The sequence below is a fragment of the Fusarium odoratissimum genome (assembly GCF_000260195.1).
Source record: "Fusarium odoratissimum NRRL 54006 unplaced genomic scaffold supercont1.29, whole genome shotgun sequence".
NCBI lineage: Eukaryota > Fungi > Ascomycota > Sordariomycetes > Hypocreales > Nectriaceae > Fusarium > Fusarium odoratissimum.
In genome coordinates this window covers 24,584-41,723 of record NW_022158713.1, presented here as the reverse complement: position 1 = coordinate 41,723, position 17,140 = coordinate 24,584, and the positions used below count along the sequence as shown (strand labels likewise).

Below are 17,140 nucleotides of genomic sequence, written 5' to 3'. Positions count from 1 at the left end.
CATCAGTCGCTGGAGATGCGTTTGGTTCTCACGGGTGATACTTATACTTCTGACTTCCACGGTCGCAACAATGAGATGAGATAAGCGGATTTTCAAGATGATCATGCGATGTGAGGTCCCATATACTAGGATGCTACTCTAGTCTCACTCTAAGCATACTCAAATAAAGTCATCACTAAGAGTATTCTCATAATAATTATCATCGCAGTCAATCAACCACCTGTATTCTAGACGGCAGGGGACTTAAGATTGTAAAAACCAAGGAAATATATTTCTTTTTCCATTTAGGAACCCAATAAGTAGATGAGACATAATAATGCTGTTGCAACACTCCCAAATGAACCGTCATCCATTCTCTTATCCCCTTTAATGACCAAAACACAATAATTACATGCCTTTTTCATGTTGTACATTTCAGATATCCCAACCCCGGCGCTCTACTAATGCGCTCCGCGCGCTCGCTTGGCTCCTCCACCAACTTCCGAATCTCCTCGTGGCCGCTTGTTGCCAGGCTGGAAATCGTTGGCACTGGGGTTCATACCACCGCGTCCACCACCACGGCCTCCTCGTCCTCCACGGCCAGCATTACCATGTCCACCCTCTTGAGGTCCACTGGCTGCACGTTGGCCAGGAGGCACATAAGCTCCACCTCTTCCGCGTCCGCCACCACGAGGCATGGGGATGCCAGATCGGACTGGTTGTTGACCTTGTTGTTGACCTTGTTGTTGGCCCTGCTGCTGTCCCTGCTGCTGTCCCTGCTGCTGGGGCGCTTGCGTCTGTTGCTGACTTGGCTTAGCAGCGGGTGCTACACCATTTTCATTCTTAGTAGCAAATGGGTTTGGTGCAGCCGCTGTTGCAGCGTTAGCTGGAACAGCAAATGGATTGCTGGTCTTGGGACCGGGAATTCCACTGGTTGCTGGGGCTGCCGCTGCCGCTGCTGCCTGCGCTGGCTTAGACTCTGAGCCTGCTTGTTGTTGTCCCGCCGGAGTTGCAGCTGGTGTCCCCTGAGCAGCCTTAGCACCAGCTGCGGGTGTTGCAGGGGATGGTGATGGAGGCACGCCCGCAACCGAACCCTGCCTGGCCGGAGTAGGCTTTGCTGCAGCCGGTGTTGCTGGGGGGGCCACAGCAACCTTGGCCACTTCCCAAACCTCGACCACAGGCTTCTGAGGAGTTTCGGAAACAGCCTTCTCAACTACACTAATCTTAGCATTGGCTGCTCTCAGCTTGTTCTCAGCCATGTTGATGCGCAGAGTTGACTTCTTGGACTCCATGAGCTGGGCTTGATCCCTAGCTGCAGCAATCTTGGGTTCGTATTCGGTCTTGAGTGTTGACTCCAGCTCCGCTTTGAGTTTGGAGCTTTCTATCTCAAGCTTCTTCTTGATGTTGGCGGCAACAATATTCTTAACGGTAGGGTTAGTCGCCAAGAATTGTCGAATACCAGTATCATCGAGTTGAGACAAATCGGTTTGTCCAACGGATGAAGGTGTTGCAGGCACAGCAGGGGCTTCTGCTTTGGCCGGTGTTACAGGGGGTTGATCTACTGGCTCAGTCTTGGTGGCATCGGCGTTTCTGGCTGTGGGGTTCTCGGCGAGCCAGATCTGCTTTTCTTGCTCGAACTTGAGCTTGAGATCCTCATCCTTCTTCTTGTATTCCTCTTCCATCTTGCTTCGACTCTCCCTCAGCTTGGCGTTCAGAGTATCCCGCATCCTGTCCGAACGTTCTTTGATGGTGGTTTGAATCCTTGTCTCAACCTCATTGGCCTTCTGTTCAAACTCTGCAGCCTTAGCCTCGGCAGCTGCAACTCTCTCTTCCAAAGCCTTCTTCTCTTCGTCGGAGATACTTGCAGCGGGCTGCTCCGTGGAATTGGTAGCTGCGGGCTCCGCAGGAGTTTGATCCGTAGTTTGAGCAGAAGCATTGGCGGTGACCTCTTGGAGCTTCTTTGTCGCCTCATCACGCTCAGAAATAGCAGTCTGTAACTCATCGCGCAGAGATTCAAGCTGTTGCTCGGCACCTTGCTTCTGCCCGTTGATGTTCTCGAGCTCCTTGCGAGCATCGGCAAGCTGTTGCTCAAGCTGAGCAACAACGTCAGAAGAAGCGGAAGCTTCAGCAGGTTGGGCGGGAGTAGGGCTAGACTGTGTAGTCTGAGCCTGTTGTCGTAATTGCTCAACTTCCTTCTGGAAGTTTTGTATTTGTTGTTCGAGCTCAGACTTCTGGTTTCTCGACTCCTCTGCCTCCTTCTTGGTACCTTCGAGCTCACTCGTAGCTTTGTCCAAGCTCTCTTGCAGTTGGTTGGCACGCTGGATGGCCTCATTCTTCTCTCCGGTGAGTTTTCTTGATCGTTCCTTGGCCTGCTCAACAATCTTGGCGCGCGTGGTACTCCAGTTGTTTCGCTCACTCTCCATGGTAGTCTCAAGTTCAGTGATCTTGGCCTTCAGGGGCTCCTGGTCTTGCTTCAAAGCATCACGTTCAGTTTCCAACTCGGTGATCTTCTCCTTAAGCTGCTCCATCTCAGCGGGGTCAACTCGTCCATATTTGGTCAGAATGCCCTCAGTGCGCTTCTGCCATCGGTCACGATCCTCCTGGATTTGCTTGATTTCATCCTCGAGGAAAGATTTCTGAGTTTTGAGCGTGTCGATTTCAGCCTCCAGAGGTTGGATACGGGCCTCCATCTCTTCAATCTTCTTGTTTTTCTCGCCGATCTGGTCCTTGAGCTGCTGGTTCTCGTTGCGCAATGTCATACTGCTTTCGCGGTAGATATTGAGCTCATTTAGCTTCTCCATGAGGTCCTGGTGTGTCATTGAAGTGCGACCACTCTGGGCAGCCTGTGTGCGTTCTTGGTCAAGCTTGAGACGTGCCTCATCTAGCTGAGACTGGGTATACTCAAGTTGTTGCTGGAGTCGCTTGGCCTCTTGAGCCTTGAGATCATACTGAACCTCAAGAATCTCCTTCTCTCGTCGGAGGTAACTGTTGAGTTCCCGGAGACCTTCGCTGGCGTCTCCCAAGGGAACTGGCGACATCCTTTCGTCCTCCTCTTCTCCGCCACTTCGCTTCTGCTGAAGCGCGGCAACTTGTGTAGTCAGGGCTTCTAGTTGTTGGTGAAGAATCTTGTTCTGGGAGTTGACATCTTCTCTTCGAGTCTTAAGTTCCGCCATCTCCTGCTCCAGCTGTTGTCGGCGTTCCTCCCAAGAGCTTTCGCTTTGAGCAAGGGTAACCTTTGCAGAGTCCGCTTCTGACTTGAGCGATGCGGCCTCGCTCTTGAGTGTATTGTACTCAGTTCGTAGTTGCTGAACAAGCTTAGCAGCCTCAGCATGCTTCACTAGTTCCTGCTCGTAGTCTTGCTGGGCCTTGGAGGCGATTTCAGCTTGAGCACGTAGATCTTGCTGATGGAAGCGAGTTGCGTCCAGATGCCTTGCGCTCTCCTCTTTCAGTCGGTTTACCTCCTCTTGTAATATGGACTTCTCATCCTCATATCGTCGTGCAACCTCACCCTGGGAGTCACGTAGGCTAGAAAGCTCGGTGTTAGAGCGAGACAACTCCGCCGACAAGTCCTCTGCACGCTGGCTAAGCTCCTTGATTTTCGCATCCTTTTCCTCAATGATGGCCTCCATCTCTTGTCTGTATTGTTCTTGTGATCCCCGCAGATCCTCAAGCGCTTCTTCGTTAGCCTGGCTAAGCTCTTTGAACTGCTCAGCCTGGGTCTTCGCGTTCTCGAGATGTGTATTGGCCATGTCCAAATCTCGCTTGAGGTCGGAGATCTCGACGTTGAGCTCCTGGATCTCGTTTTCGAGTTGCTGTTGTTGCTCGCTAACCTCAATAGTTCCAGGTCGGGGCGTAGGTCGGGGTTGAAGTCTTCCAGCTCGTTCCTCGGCGTTTCGTAGCTCAACCGTCAACTCATCAACGCGAGCCTGAAGGTGATCTCTGCTAGTCTTAACAGCGACATGCTCCTCACGAATCTGGCTCAGGCTTGCCATGAGTTCGTCAATTCGCTTCTGTGACTCCTTTGACTCAAACTCCTTCCTGAGTTGCAACTTTTTGGTTTCCTCTGCTTCATAAGTGAGCTTTCTCTGGGCGTCGCTCAGTTCCTGCTCGAGGCTTTCAATCTTGGCCTGCGCTTTGCGTCGGGCTTCCGAATCAGCCATGTTGCGCTCATTTTCGATCGATTGCTGAGTTGCTAACAAATTGTTGAGTCGATTCTTTTCCTCGATAAGGTTCTCGTTGTCCTTGCTTAGTCTATCCTGAATGTCCTTCCAAAGCTTCTTCTCCGCCTTCAGGTTCGCAGTCTCGTTGCGAACGCTATCAAGCAAACCTCTGGCTTCAATGAGTTCTTCAGCAACCTGTTGCGTCCGAATATCTTGCTTAGCAGCAGTCTCAGACAAGGTCTGAGCTCGCTTTTGAAGCTCGTGGTTCTCACTTTGAAGTGCCACAAAGTTTGTGTGCAACATTTCACGCCTCTCGGACTCAAGGCGGGCTTCGGCGTGAAGTTTCACCTTGTCGGTCTGTAGGCTGTTTCGTTCGGCTGACAGAGCATCTATCTGGTCGCGCAAATCCTTACGAACTCCGTCCTGCGCCTCGCGGTAGTTGTCGTATTCAGACTGAAGCTTGCGCAGTGCCTCGTTTAGAGCCTCGGTCTGCTCAGTTGCCTCAATGCTGGCCAAGGGCAAACGCTCGCCACCAGCAATGGAATTTCGCATCAAAGATGCCTCGTCACCGTGAATACCCCGTTGCTGCAAAAGTCTTCGGAACATATCACGCTCCGTCTTGAAGCTCTCCATCGTCTTCTTGATAGATCTTGCCTCCTCGGTCATGTGGCTAAGTTCCTGCTGAAGCTTCTCAACCATGTCGTGGTCTTGCTTGGCCTGGTGCTTCTCTGCAAGTGCTTCCTCGCTTTCGAGTTGATTGGCAAGCTCCCGAGTAATGCGAAGAAGCTCTTCGTTCTTGGCCTGCAGAGACTGAATATCCTTGAACACCACCAGCTTCTGCGTAATGAATTGGTGAGTGTCGGACATATCTGACAGTGCCTCCTCTGAAATCTCTCCTTTCTGTAGTTGTTGAAGTCGGAAAGTCTCTTCATCGGTAAGTTGGTCTGTACCCTTCTCCATGGCGTGGATCTGGAACAACAACATGTTTATCTGAGTACCAAGATCTCGAAGTTGAGTGCGCAGAATGTTTGTCTCAGATTGCGAAGTTGCAAGTGCGCTCTCTGCTTTCCTTGCTGCTCGTTTTGCCTTGTCTCGTTCCTCAAAGCTGTTTTGAGACAACTCTGACATTCGAGTAATCTCTTCACGAAGCTGTTCAGCTTCAGTTTGAAGATCTTGGATCTCGGGGGCCTTTGCTTCTAGAGCAGTCATCATATTGTCGAGCTCTTCAGAGAGCTGAGCATTGCGACGCTTTTCAGTAGCAAGTTGACCCTTAACTTGGTACAGCTGGTCAAGGGCCTGGGTGGTGGTTATCGCACCCTTGGCTCGCATAGACGAAGGTGTTGCGAATGGAGAGGAAGGTCGCATCAAGGAGCCGTTGGCACGGGGAGTCTGTGGTGCAGACTCGGGTGGTGGTGCGTGCTGCTCCATACGAGCCTGAAGCTCATCAATTTCTGACTGGAGCTGGTTAATGCGTTCCTCCATTTCACTCGTAGTCTGGCGCTCTTGCTCAAGCTCGGCTCGAACGCGTCGGAGCTCGTTTTCGTAGTTGTCGCGAAGTCGCTCTTTTTCGGCTTCAAGATCGTGCACTCGTTCTTGGTGTTTCTTGCTCAGCTGGTTAGACATCTCAACCAAACGTTTCTGAGCTTCAAGCTCATGCTTATAGCTCTCGATTGTCTGCGCAAAGGTTCCCTCCTGGTTCTGAACCTTCACCAAAGCTTCATCCGCCTTGGCTTGCATGGCATCGAGTCGATCGCGGAGCTGTTGCTCTGTTCTCTTTAGAGAGTCAACCTGAGATTGAATGTCTTCATTTTGTCGCTGGAGCTCGGCGATACGGGCGCCCTTTTCCTTTCGGTACTTGAGGCCCTCTTCGCTCTTTGTCTTGAGTTCATTCTCTAGCCATTCACTGTTCTTTCGGGCAAGATCGAGCTGCTGTTGTAAGGATTCTTCTCGGTACTTGGCACTATTGAGCTGGCCCCGTGCATTCTGCTCCGATTGTTGCAGGGCAGTGATCTCGCGAGAAAGCTCGACATTTCGCTGGTGCTGCTTCGTGAGTTCTTCGGTGATAGTCTGATCGCGCTTGTTGTTGGATTCAATAATGCTCAAGTTGGTTCGGTTCGAAGATTGAAGGGTCTCAATCTTGTCATTGAGGGCCTTGATCTCAGCATCGTAATCCGATTTCTTAGATTTGAAAACTTGAAGTTCGTTCTCGAGAGATTGTCGCTTCGTTTCTGTGGGGCAAGCGAATGTCAACAACCATCTGACTTCGTTTCGCACAGTCCATTAAAACATACCTTCGTCCTTGAGCTGCTGCCTAGCCTCTTCAACATCTTTAAGAGCCTTGTCCGCAGTAGCTTTGAAAGTTTGCGATCGCGTTTCAGAGCTGCGCACCGCGTTCTCGAGTTCAATGTCGGTCTGGAGCTTTTCAGCATAGAGGGTGTCAAACTCGTGCGCTTTGGCTGCAACAGCCTGCAGAACAATATTGACGAGCTCAACGGTCGGTTCTGTCGTTAGAGACGCGATAACAGGCTGGTCGAGGCCGAGGTGGCCTGCGACGTAGCCAATGTCCACGTCTGCGGCCGCCATGGTCGAGGTCGGATCAGGTCAATAGCGCGATACTCGTCATTACCGCAGCTACGCGCTCGAGGGGGAAAGCCAAGTAATAAAAAATACCAAGTCCACGTCGGTTGTCGCTTCGGTATGTGTCTATCAGATCGACAAATGAGGGTGAGACGTTGATGAAATTCTCCGACAAAGGAAATGGAGCCTTTGTTGTTGGAGAGACTAGGAAATTTGGAGCTCCAAAGCTGAGATGCAACACGCCAACGTTTGCTACTGGGGAAGCAACGAGCACGGGCCAGCTGCATGTGGAAGCTGCGTTTGTACGGCGCCCAGTTTTTCCGGCCACCACAGTCTTACCCTACACTTCTAACCTCAATCACAGGCCGTGTGTTATCATCCAATTATATTATGTATTTGTGGCAATGTAGAGGGGCTTACCTATGCATCTCTGCTCTCCCTGTAAAGAAAATTATTACAGAAAATTATGAACTACTCTTGTAAAGTGTAGCCACGTTGTATTGATTGATCGACTGCGCCTGCGGCCCATGAGTCTATAATCACCTGCATTCCTCACTCAAATCTGGGAACACAGGAACATCTGTACGACAATTCGTGCAACCGAACAAAGAGAACGGAAAACATGTCCGGTCACATAGGCCCGGCTTATATAAATGCAGGTTTCTGATAACATTAAAACTATAGATATATCTGGTATCCATCGACAATCCATGATTACATTACTCCTATTACCAAAAAGCAACCATAGCGCCAGCTTTTGAAGCCGTTAGAAGAATAGAGGAGATCGATATCCTTCTATCGACTTCGTATATTAGAATCCAACTCATAAGCTTCCACAGGCCCTGACTGAAAACCCATTCCATGAAGGCCAGAATATGCTGGCGCAGGACTCACCGGCGACACATATTCTGATTGTGCCGGTGAGTGCCCCCAGTTAGACTTGGCAAGGTGAGCTTGAAGCTCAGCTGTGGGTGCATGGTTAGGAGGAAGCTCTGAAATGCCCTGCCCTCCGCCTAGTTCCGGCTTGAAAGAAGTGGTCGATGACAATTCGGAAACAATTGGTGGTGCAGTGTGGCCCTTGATATAAGCACTATTGCCCATGAGCTCTGGATGTCCAGTATATTCTGGAGGCCCGTCGGCATTGTTGGAGAGCTCTTCGCCCTTGGCTTGACGTTGGCGCTTTCTTCGAATACAGAGGAATAGTCCCGCACCAAGAGCGGCCACCACGACAGCGCCAGCAACTCCCCCAGCGATCGGTGCGATACTCGTCTTCGATTCATCATCCTCTTTATCCTCATGGCCAGGATCAGACTCTTTCGTAGTGTTAGAACTAGAAGTTGCAGTTGCGCCAGCTGAACCAGTCATTCCTGGAACTGTTGTCCCTGAACCAGCTCCTGAACTAGCAGTCGGATATGACTGGAAGATTGATTGACTGACGGTAGCAACAACCAAACTCTCAGCGGCGCTGCAATAGTACCGAAAGACGTCGATGGCGGATGTGACGTTGGCAATGTGTGTGCTATCGCAGTAGTCCTTGACTCGCTCGGTCAAACTGCTAGATATGATCTTTGACATCCCTGATTTTATGCAGATGCATGAAGCCAGCTCTTGAGGACCGTTTCCACATAGCCAGGAGCTTTGCTGTACTGCTATTAGAGGCAGGGTCACATATTGAAACATTGGGACTCACCTCCATAACTGCAGAAGCTATCCCGGACTGGGCGCATTTGTTAAGAGACTTGAAATGCGGCATAGCTGTGATGTAGTATGACACTGACAGTATCAATATTCGAATGATTCCATGAGGCATGATTCAAGACTCACTATCTCCAGGAGGCCCTTTCGGTGGTGCAAAAGACGTTGTGCCGTCGTTCATCTGACAGAATTCGCTGTAGAAGTTCTGGGCCGAAGTGACGTCTCCGTTGTTAGAACATGAGTATTTCACGGCACTCTTAAGTGTTGAAGTAATATCCCGAACGACATCTTTCTTGCTACAGACACACGGTGCATTCAATTCGGCGGCTTCAGGGCACCTTGACGACCCCTATATTCATGTTAGTCAGGTCAAGCCCATATCACTGGACTTTGGAAGCTTTCATACAATATTGACCACGGCGTAGGATAATCCCGACTGCGCGCAAGGCGGGAGATACGCCAACTCAGGAAGATCTGTTATATATGCCTCGACGATATTCTTGGTTGGCGAAAAGAAAGTGATATGTTCCTCCTGGTTGCAGTATTTCTGCATCAGCTTAGACGCACTTGACAGATCCTCCGTCGCGCTGGAGCCGCAGCTGTATTCTATATCGGTCGAGATCGATGAGGCAACTTCGTCCATTCGAGTCGAGCAGATGCATTTCTGCAATTCGGTCTCTGAGTCGCCGCACATGGTCGAGTATGTCTGCATGCCGACATTGTATGAGATTGCGCTGGAAACACATGGCGCCTAAACAGTCAGTATTGCACTGGTGCTCTTTCCAGGTGCCGTACCAAGTAGGTAAAGATCTCGAGGTCAGTCACGTAAGAGACATCTTTTGCGGTAGTCAGGACAGCCAAGCCCAACAGGCCGATCCACGAGAGGCCGTGTAAGTGCTTCATTGTATCGACTAACACCATAACAAAAACACCGAAAAGCACAGAAAACAATGAAACAAAGATCCTCACGCTCAGCTGCGCACATTACAGCCGGAATATTCCGTCTCGAAAAGGAGCTCTTCATCTTGCCAGCAGCCAGGCTATACTGTAAAATGCCCTATTCTCCTGGTGTGAAGCCTCAAACAGCGCCTCTCGAGTCTAGATACAAATTGGGCCAGGACCCCTGAGGCTAGCTGAGATAGCCTGTACAGCACACCATCAGCTGCATTTCATCCCACCAACCGAGAGTATAGTGAGTCAGGTCCTGCATCTAAGCAAAGAATAGAGTTGTCTCATGCTTAAAGAGAAAACTACTCGGGTGAGACAGCTGCTGAGAGTTTATAAACGAAGTGTTTCATAGCTGAGGGTGCGTGCAGAAGAGGTCGACTCAACTATCACAAGACGTGGGCTTTTCTTAGCGCCCCTGGGCTGCATGCTTTTTGTTCGACCAGAGCAACAGACAAACGATTTAATTTCCCTTGAATAGAGAGGCTGAGTCTCACCAAGTTATATACTGAAACCAAAACTAGATGGAGATGGAATTATCCTTTAATATAGATCTCAATGTTTCATAGTTGATTCAGGTCTCACATGTTATTTAAAAAGGGTGTTTCGATGACCAAAACACTCATTCGTCTCAACTGGTGCCAGTGGAGGTCAAAGCAACACCTGAATTGGGAATGATGAAGACTTTACCCATCCCAGCCGGTGGATGCATACTCCTGATTTAGCTAGCCCCCGCGCCACACGGATAGTGACTGAAGCGCACCTCGAACCATTGGCTCTCCTGAAATGACCTCCAGGCTCAGTCGCTAAGACAATGCCAAGGATTGAATCACTGCATGAGACGAGTCAGCGACGAGAGCAGGCGACACGACAGCGCATACTGTGAATATGATGATCATTTGATGAACTGGTGATGGAATAGAAGGCGATCAACTGATGTGGTGAAGATATTGCTTTGCAGTCTCGATAGAGATTCCCGAACATGAGTCTGGCCAGGTCCCGTCTTGTTGGTCGCGGCAGTTAATTTTCCCTCCACCATGACGTCGACTTTTCCTTTCAATCCGATCATATCTCGATGTTGCAACGACGGATCTTGGGTGATGTCAGAATAGTGACGATCTAGCTCCAAGACAAGGAGTTTTCCTTGGTAGTGCTAATGGTTGTTGTAGACCTTCAAACTTTGAAGGTTGCATCAAGAGGAGCCATCCAAATTTTCACGTCGATCACTCAAGAATTGCATGGCTATGGAAAGTATCAAAATTATTTGGTAGATTGTTCGTTGCTGTACTATAGTAATAATAGGGTAGCTGTTATCCCTCAGCTGTGATATTGGTGGTATCCCGTAATCCGTAATTGTCCGGTGCCATTGCATGCATGTCCATAACGCCTTGCTAATACTCAGAAAACATGAGAAATCAATATATGGCTAGTATAGCGGTTGCTGCGAACTTTGCTAATTTCCCAACGCCCGCTTGAAAAAAGCAGTATAAGATCAAAGACAAAAAAAAATATTCGTAGAGTGGTGATGTGTAAGCGCTTATAGGACGCGCACAATCTTGGGAACACGATATCGCGAGGGGCTGTCGTAGTACTCGCTGATCATACCGCCCTGAAGACCCATAGGTCTCCGGGGAGGTAATCTTCCGTTGACACTCTGGTCTCGTGCGGAAGCTGTCTTGCGCGAGTCGCGGCTACGCTCACGCTGATCTTGTCGCTCTGAGGAGACTTGGCGAGAGCGTTCAGAATTATGTGTCTCAGAGGAAGATGTCCTGGAACTGGCGCGAGATCGGGATCTTCGAGGGCTTGCGTGATCCCAGCCAACGGGCTCTTCTGAGATTTCGTCGAGGAGATCATCATCGCTGTCCTCCTCGTCGCTTTCAGGGTGGAAGGTACTGTTAAGTGTCTCCCAGAGATCAAGACCAAGATCGTCCCAGATGACGACGGCCTTGAATAAACGACGGCAGGCTTGTGTGCCAGCAGTCTTGTCGAGCCTGGCAAAAGACTCGAGCTCGCCTAGGCTAGGTAGGTTCTCCCAGGCAATGGAGATCTGATCGGATTGGTCCTTGAAGGGGGATCGCTCAAGGTAGTAGAGGAGGAAGTCTGAAGTTTCGGCCTTGGTTGCGAATTCAGCTTCCTCGAGAGCCTGTAGGCGAAGCTTCTCTTCTTTGTCCTTTTGCTCCTGTTCTTGTTGCTGCCTCTGCTTGCGTCTCTTGGGTACACCAAAGAGTGGGACCTTGGGGACGTTGGAAGTAGTTCCTCGGAGCATCGTTGCGGTGTTGTGAGTTGGTGTTGACTAGGGAGGTATAGTAAACGTTTTCGAGGTGCCGTATTGGTATATATGGCTGAGCCAGGTCGGATGATGAGCTGGAGGGGTAGGAATGGGTTGTTGGTCGACGGGGAAGCAAACAAGACAATATGCGTGTCAGGTTGTTGCTATTAAAGGATGTTTATGCATGCGTATATTGCAAGGCGAGAGCACAAACAAGACCCAAGCTTGTTAGACGTTTCAAGAGACCAGCTCGTCGAAGCTTTTGGATTTAGTACTGCTCTTGGGAGATACAGTTGGAAAGCAGAATGTCTTGATGGGAAGAGCAAGATGGGAAAAGTTGAAGTGGTAGGGGTGCTGGCAGATGGATATATGAAGAATTGGATTGGATCGAAATGAATGACACCCTGGGCCTTGTTCCTGGTCCTTTTTGTTTGTCTTTTGTTGTGCTGCGTTGACTAGCCCGGGACCGGGGGGTGTAGGTAAATGTGATGAGGATCCGCGGCTATTTTGGTGGCAGAGGTGAGGTAGCCCAAAGCCCGTGCTTGTACTGTAAGGCACTGTAATAGGTGGTAATTGTATTCTCGGTTTCGGAACTTCGCGGATTGGTTGGTGATCGTGAAAAAGAGAGATCAGCGCGTTTGAGAAACGGGGGAATAGAGGATGCTTTTAATATTATTGTTTCTGGCTGCTTGCTTTTTCTCTTCCGACCCCTTGGCTCGTAAAATCTACTCCTTTCAGGTTTAACTTGGTTGCTTTAGGCTGGGCTGGGCTGGGCTGGGCTACCGCAGCCTCAGCCATCAGCTGTAGGCACCTCTAGTGCAGGTCCGTAATTCCATCTACCAAAAACGCCAGAGCGGATCCGTGTCATCATCGAGAGGCTGCTGGAGACCTGACCTGGAGGCGCCCAGCCTGGGCTTGCTCTGGCTAATTTAGTCGCAACGGTGTCGGCGTAGGTGAGTGAGTTGCTCACTGTCCTGTATTGTAGGTACGAGGCCCAGCCAGTGCACAGTAGGTACCGACGGAGTTCTGCTAAAATGGTCACCCACTGATTTTCCCCTTGTCTTTCCCAAAAGTCTGGTCTGCCAAGAAGAGAAGCGAGTAAGGCGCACCAGTCACCAGAGCAGAAGATCCCAGCAGAGTGAGGCATCAGCGGGTTTACCTGAACCTAGGTACTGTAGCGAGTTTTGATCCTTGTCCCGTTTTTCTTTCATTGTCTTTCCGATGCATCTGATTTCTGGTTTGTCTCATCCCGAGTTTGGGGGTTGTTCACGAGGATGCTTCGTGATGATCAGTCGAGAATTCTATTGGTTTCGAGACGATACAGTACGGTTACGAACAGACGGTTCAACATTAGCCGGCTGGAGGGGTGCCAAAGCCAAACCGTACAGTAGATCCAGAACAGAGGCTATTTGCTTTTCCTCAGCTCCCGCTCAGCCCTTGAACTGTTGAAATGAGTTGTCTTGTCAACGTTTGTTCATTTGATTTGACGTGGCTGTCAGACGGTCCCTGATCGGCATGTGAGTTCGCCGAACCCTAACCCAACATCTTACGAGCTCGGCAATGTCTCGTTTTGCCGGGCTGCGGGTTAGCTCTTTACCAGAGGAATGCGGTACTCGCTCGAATCACCGCTCTCTTCTCTTGTATTGTCTGTCTCGCCTTTCTATTGTGAAGCTTCCCATCGTAAAACGCGAGGCGTTGCTGCTCGTCATGACTCTCCCCTAATTCTCCGCGGAAGCCGAGTGACCGAACGGATACTGTTCTGTTGAAACCAATGTTTGCTGCAGCCATTACGGTCTTGGATGCCTAATTGGTTATCGCGAGCAGAGACAATAAGACGCTATTTCTGTTAGGTTCAGCAACATCAGGATTATTGTGAGCGTTCCGTGATTCCGACTCCGTCCCGTCATTAGTGTCAGTACCCGCCAGTTCCTAGTCTCCGTTGCAGTACGATCCCGCCCGTGCGAAGGAGCAGTCCTGACCTGAGGATGATTGAGATGGATGGATGTACCTGGCCGGCCCGTCAAATGGAGGCACAGACACAGATGGACATGTCACGCCAGCCAATACTACTGCACCCTAGGCATCTCGCACGGTTGGGGCACCCTTGGGATTGCTCATGATAGGTCGGCTTCTGTTCCGGAGGCATAAATGGGACAAGGCAGGGGAAGAGACGAGACGAGGCGAGACCCCAAAAGCAAGGGACAAGTACTTTGTAACAAGCCTGAGCCAGGAGAGAAAAGAGAGGAGAGGGAGCGCTGAAACGCTAACAATTGGTAACATTCCCCGTGTCCCAGGAACCCGGAACGAGAACGACAATCTGCCTTTTTCCCGACATCGCAAACTAGGCCCTATCCTGTCGAGTAACTTTCTCAATGTCCAGTGTCTACGCAATCAATCAATGAGCCGTGAACGCCAAGGCTTTGAAACTGTAGCCTCGTTCTACCACGGCTAAAGCCATTGAGGTGCAACTTTGTCCTCAACAAGTACACTATGTGGCACTTGACTCGTCAAACTCGCGTTGAGGCTTTCAAGTGCCTATTCAGAATCCACTTCTGGGCACTCCCGCTTTGCTCGAACCAGAATGCGATCAGCAAATCCCCAGCTTGTGCCGCGTCTAGACTCCCAGACTAGACTTGTCCCTCTGAAGCTATCCCTAGCTATTCTTTCACGCCAGTCATAGCTTGTATCTTTAGATCAGATCAGATCAGATGCACAAATAAAACCTCAACCAACAAGACTGTTGGAGTCCACAGCACGAGGCGTCTGTGTTTACGAGTCCACCGCTTTTCTTATCCCACTGAACTACCGATAACTGTTTTTTACAGGCGTATTCGAGGCTTGCTCGTATCCCACAAGACATCACAATGTCGAATGGCCTTCTCATACCGCACCTTGAATGAGCTACCATGACTTTTCGCCCGGACTCTGTCCGTAGTCCAAACCCTCCACTTCGGTCCGTGATGGGGATCGGAGGCTAACCCACACGACGGCTCCGCGGTTCCACGCAATCCTCCGGTGACGGAAGTACCTGAGATACCTGTGGCTCGAAACAGTGACATCCCATGAAACCTTCTCTTTTTCTTCGGTCTCCCCAGACTCATACTTTTTCCATGCCTCATCTGACGGCATATACCTTAAGTGCGCTTCCGCCGAGAAGGAAGAAACGTCCAGAAGGAAAATCTGCTTGGGGTTTGCATACGTAGTACATTCTCTACATCTTCTGTCAAAGTCAAAAGGTGCGGCTACATTCCAACCCTTCTCTTCCGCGCAACTTCTACCCCGAAGAGGAATCGCCTCTCGGGCAACTCGTAAATCCCCCAGTCCGAGGGCGACAGCTGCGGCAGCGGGTAGATGAGGCTCCTAGCCAAGATTAAGCAGCCGTCAAAGCTGTCATGGAACTCAGCAGTGAGGCTTGTGCATTAGGCTTTGAGTGTGACGTCTATTCAGAGATGTTTTTCGGTCACTGGATGAGGGAGTGTAAGGATTGTGGCTGAAGTCTCTTTCTCCCTGGACAAACTCTCACTCAAGATCAGTAAACAAAATACATCGAGGGTCTGCTCGTGGAATGAAATCAGATGTCTCATGGTCTTGGCGATCAGAACAATGCCGACCAAAAGGCAATCGACTCTATTGTCATCTCTTTTAAGACTGGTCTCGCTCTTTCGATGTTGTCCCTGAGAGCCGATTAAGATCAGACAAAGCTTGGATGGACTATGACCAATAGCACAAAGCAGGCACAGGTCCCTTAAATGGGCAATTTCAACGTGATTGAATTTTGCAAACTCAATTTTGCTCAGACTCTATTCCCATCTTCAACCTCTGCAGCCTTAACAAGGGGTGTATCACATACCCACAGACGTTCATGGCATGTTCGGCATAAACATTGTTTCTCTTAGCTGTTCATGCAAGTCAAAGCAGACACCACCATACCATCCGTGCGAACCATCTCTGCCCAATGTCTGATCTACCCGTCTAATTTAGGTAACATGATCCTCCTCTATCCTCATAGACCCGTGCTAACAGCTGCCTTGTCGATCCAAGACCCCAGAATCTGGTAATTAGCGTGCGCCATACCAAAAACCGCCGCTTTCTATGGCCCCGAAATTCGCGGCGGCATGGTTCTGTGCAACCAAGCATTCAAAGTTAAAAGCCTTATGCTAAGCGGACTGGAAATAAGAATTACTTGGGCTCGTTGAGGAAAAGACTAATGTAAGCACATCATACTATCGAAATGCCTTGCTATGTTGACGATATTGAGAAGCAACTTTTTTCGGACGCCGGAGCAAAGCTGGCGACTAACGGCCTTATTGGAGCATCGAGACATTGCCAAGAAAGAACTAATGAATACTAGGCATGTCCTTCGAGGGAATGAAGAGTCCGGGCAAAAGCTATCTCTCGAAATGCTTCATATGGCCATCTCGAGAGGAAGATCTTGGGGTCTTGGCAGCCAAATCAAGAAAATGGCAAGGAAATTTTTTCCATGGATTAAACTGATGGGCTTGACCAAAGTGCTGGGGTTGATGTTGATGGGTCCTTTAGCTTCCAGGCCAAGGGTTTGGATCCAATGTATGGAGTCTTTACCAACAGACTTTGCTAAGTTCCTGCACGAGGAACTCAATATTGACAGCAACTATCAAAAATATCCTGGAATTGTCGCAAAAGACTCACCAAGAGACGGAGTTCTTGGCTCTTGGCAATAATTTTATATCACTCTTCTCATCTCGTGTAGGGCACATCGAGGAAATCACCATGTGGCTTGATTACCCCAAAGCCTCCTGAAGGCTCAGGACTGGATCTCCGAGGAGCTTCCCCTAGAAACAACTCAACGACGTGCAAGAAAATGCACATGATTTTGATGTAAGGGGCTTGGTGATTTCTTTCTGTTCGAGAAATCAACCGGGGAGTCGAAGGGGCGAGACTATAGACATGAACTAGTGGGTATAATATAACATGCTGAACACTGTCGCAATGTAGTGTCTTTGGATGGCCAGAGAATGGCCAAGTTCGGGTATTTTGAATATCGAGGTATCTGATTCAAATGTTGTAGTATTATCTTTGAAGCAATAGCAATCTGTGGGAGGGTTTGAGTGACACAGTGATGTTTGCAAAGTTCTCCACTAGGTAGTTATGTCCAAACGACAAAGCCCAATATCAAGTGTACAAACAACCGCAATAGTGAATGAGCCGTCCGATTATCATACTCCGAGCCTGGAAGTGGAATATATGACATTCCCTTGCTTTCCTGACATAAGCCAATAACTACTTTTGAGATGAATGGACTCGAGTCCATTTCCAGTTCCAAATCTTTTCATGGAAGCTTTTTACGAATACTATCCAATGTACATACAAGTATACACCACTAGATTTGTCTGGAACTGGTCATTTATGATGTTGAAAGTGCTAGATTGGTTGGCAATGTCGACTGTGAATGCCCTCAATTCCCATCAGTGGCAGCCTGGCTGGCACTGCCATGCAGCTGCCAGAGCACTTCCAACTGATCGGTTGCTGGGCAGTG

The 17,140-nt window shown here is 49.6% G+C and overlaps 6 protein-coding genes across 7 annotated transcripts; 2 read left to right on the top strand and 4 right to left on the bottom strand.

Annotated features, from left to right (window-relative positions):
• Positions 1-94: 94 nt before the first annotated feature.
• FOIG_12830 (uncharacterized protein) lies at positions 95-6,953 on the bottom strand. Its single transcript, XM_031213769.1, has 2 exons — positions 6,431-6,953; positions 95-6,367 (listed from the first exon to the last, which is right to left on the bottom strand). The coding sequence occupies exons 1-2, from the start codon at positions 6,720-6,722 to the stop codon at positions 441-443; spliced, it is 6,219 nt and encodes a 2,072-aa protein (XP_031056343.1). The 5' UTR covers positions 6,723-6,953; the 3' UTR covers positions 95-440.
• A 387-nt stretch (positions 6,954-7,340) lies between these two features.
• Positions 7,341-9,893, bottom strand: FOIG_12829 (uncharacterized protein). 2 transcript variants are annotated; one of them, XM_031213767.1, is made up of 5 exons: positions 9,207-9,893; positions 8,818-9,162; positions 8,541-8,760; positions 8,407-8,489; positions 7,341-8,357 (listed from the first exon to the last, which is right to left on the bottom strand). In XM_031213767.1, exons 1-5 carry the CDS (start codon positions 9,330-9,332, stop codon positions 7,512-7,514), a joined length of 1,620 nt encoding a protein of 539 aa, XP_031056341.1. In that variant the 5' UTR covers positions 9,333-9,893; the 3' UTR covers positions 7,341-7,511. The 2 variants fall into 2 exon arrangements, with proteins under 2 accessions (XP_031056341.1, XP_031056342.1); XM_031213768.1 differs by lacking the exon at positions 9,207-9,893 and having other exon boundaries at positions 8,818-9,198.
• Positions 9,894-10,502: 609 nt separating this feature from the next.
• On the bottom strand, positions 10,503-12,365 carry FOIG_12828 (uncharacterized protein). Its single transcript, XM_031213766.1, has one exon. The coding sequence runs from the start codon at positions 11,620-11,622 to the stop codon at positions 10,894-10,896; it is 729 nt and encodes a 242-aa protein (XP_031056340.1). The 5' UTR covers positions 11,623-12,365; the 3' UTR covers positions 10,503-10,893.
• Positions 12,366-13,239: 874 nt separating this feature from the next.
• FOIG_12826 (uncharacterized protein) lies at positions 13,240-15,582 on the top strand. Its single transcript, XM_031213764.1, has one exon. The coding sequence runs from the start codon at positions 13,742-13,744 to the stop codon at positions 14,075-14,077; it is 336 nt and encodes a 111-aa protein (XP_031056338.1). The 5' UTR covers positions 13,240-13,741; the 3' UTR covers positions 14,078-15,582.
• On the bottom strand, positions 14,527-15,571 carry FOIG_12827 (uncharacterized protein; the record flags this gene model as incomplete). Its single annotated transcript, XM_031213765.1, has 4 exons — positions 14,527-14,985; positions 15,171-15,336; positions 15,476-15,521; positions 15,556-15,571. The coding sequence occupies 4 exons, from the start codon at positions 15,569-15,571 to the stop codon at positions 14,527-14,529; spliced, it is 687 nt and encodes a 228-aa protein (XP_031056339.1).
• Positions 15,583-15,771: 189 nt separating the features above from the next.
• Positions 15,772-16,599, top strand: FOIG_12825 (uncharacterized protein). The gene has a single exon (XM_031213763.1). The coding sequence runs from the start codon at positions 15,867-15,869 to the stop codon at positions 16,323-16,325; it is 459 nt and encodes a 152-aa protein (XP_031056337.1). The 5' UTR covers positions 15,772-15,866; the 3' UTR covers positions 16,326-16,599.
• The last annotated feature ends 541 nt before the right edge of the window (positions 16,600-17,140 follow it).

Excerpts from the sequence above, each read along its gene's own strand:
- FOIG_12830 (XM_031213769.1), bottom strand. The coding sequence starts at position 6,722 with ATGGCGGCCGCAGACGTGGACATTGGCTACGTCGCAGGCCACCTCGGC. Across the intron at positions 6,368-6,430 it reads GCAGCAGCTCAAGGACGAAG|AAACGAAGCGACAATCTCTC; the intron begins GTATGTTTTAAT and ends CTTGCCCCACAG.
- FOIG_12829 (XM_031213767.1), bottom strand. The coding sequence starts at position 9,332 with ATGGTGTTAGTCGATACAATGAAGCACTTACACGGCCTCTCGTGGATC. Across the intron at positions 8,761-8,817 it reads CCTACGCCGTGGTCAATATT|GGGTCGTCAAGGTGCCCTGA; the intron begins GTATGAAAGCTT and ends ACATGAATATAG. Across the intron at positions 8,358-8,406 it reads TAGCTTCTGCAGTTATGGAG|CAAAGCTCCTGGCTATGTGG; the intron begins GTGAGTCCCAAT and ends ATAGCAGTACAG.
- FOIG_12828 (XM_031213766.1), bottom strand. The coding sequence starts at position 11,622 with ATGCTCCGAGGAACTACTTCCAACGTCCCCAAGGTCCCACTCTTTGGT.
- FOIG_12826 (XM_031213764.1), top strand. The coding sequence starts at position 13,742 with ATGATAGGTCGGCTTCTGTTCCGGAGGCATAAATGGGACAAGGCAGGG.
- FOIG_12825 (XM_031213763.1), top strand. The coding sequence starts at position 15,867 with ATGTTGACGATATTGAGAAGCAACTTTTTTCGGACGCCGGAGCAAAGC.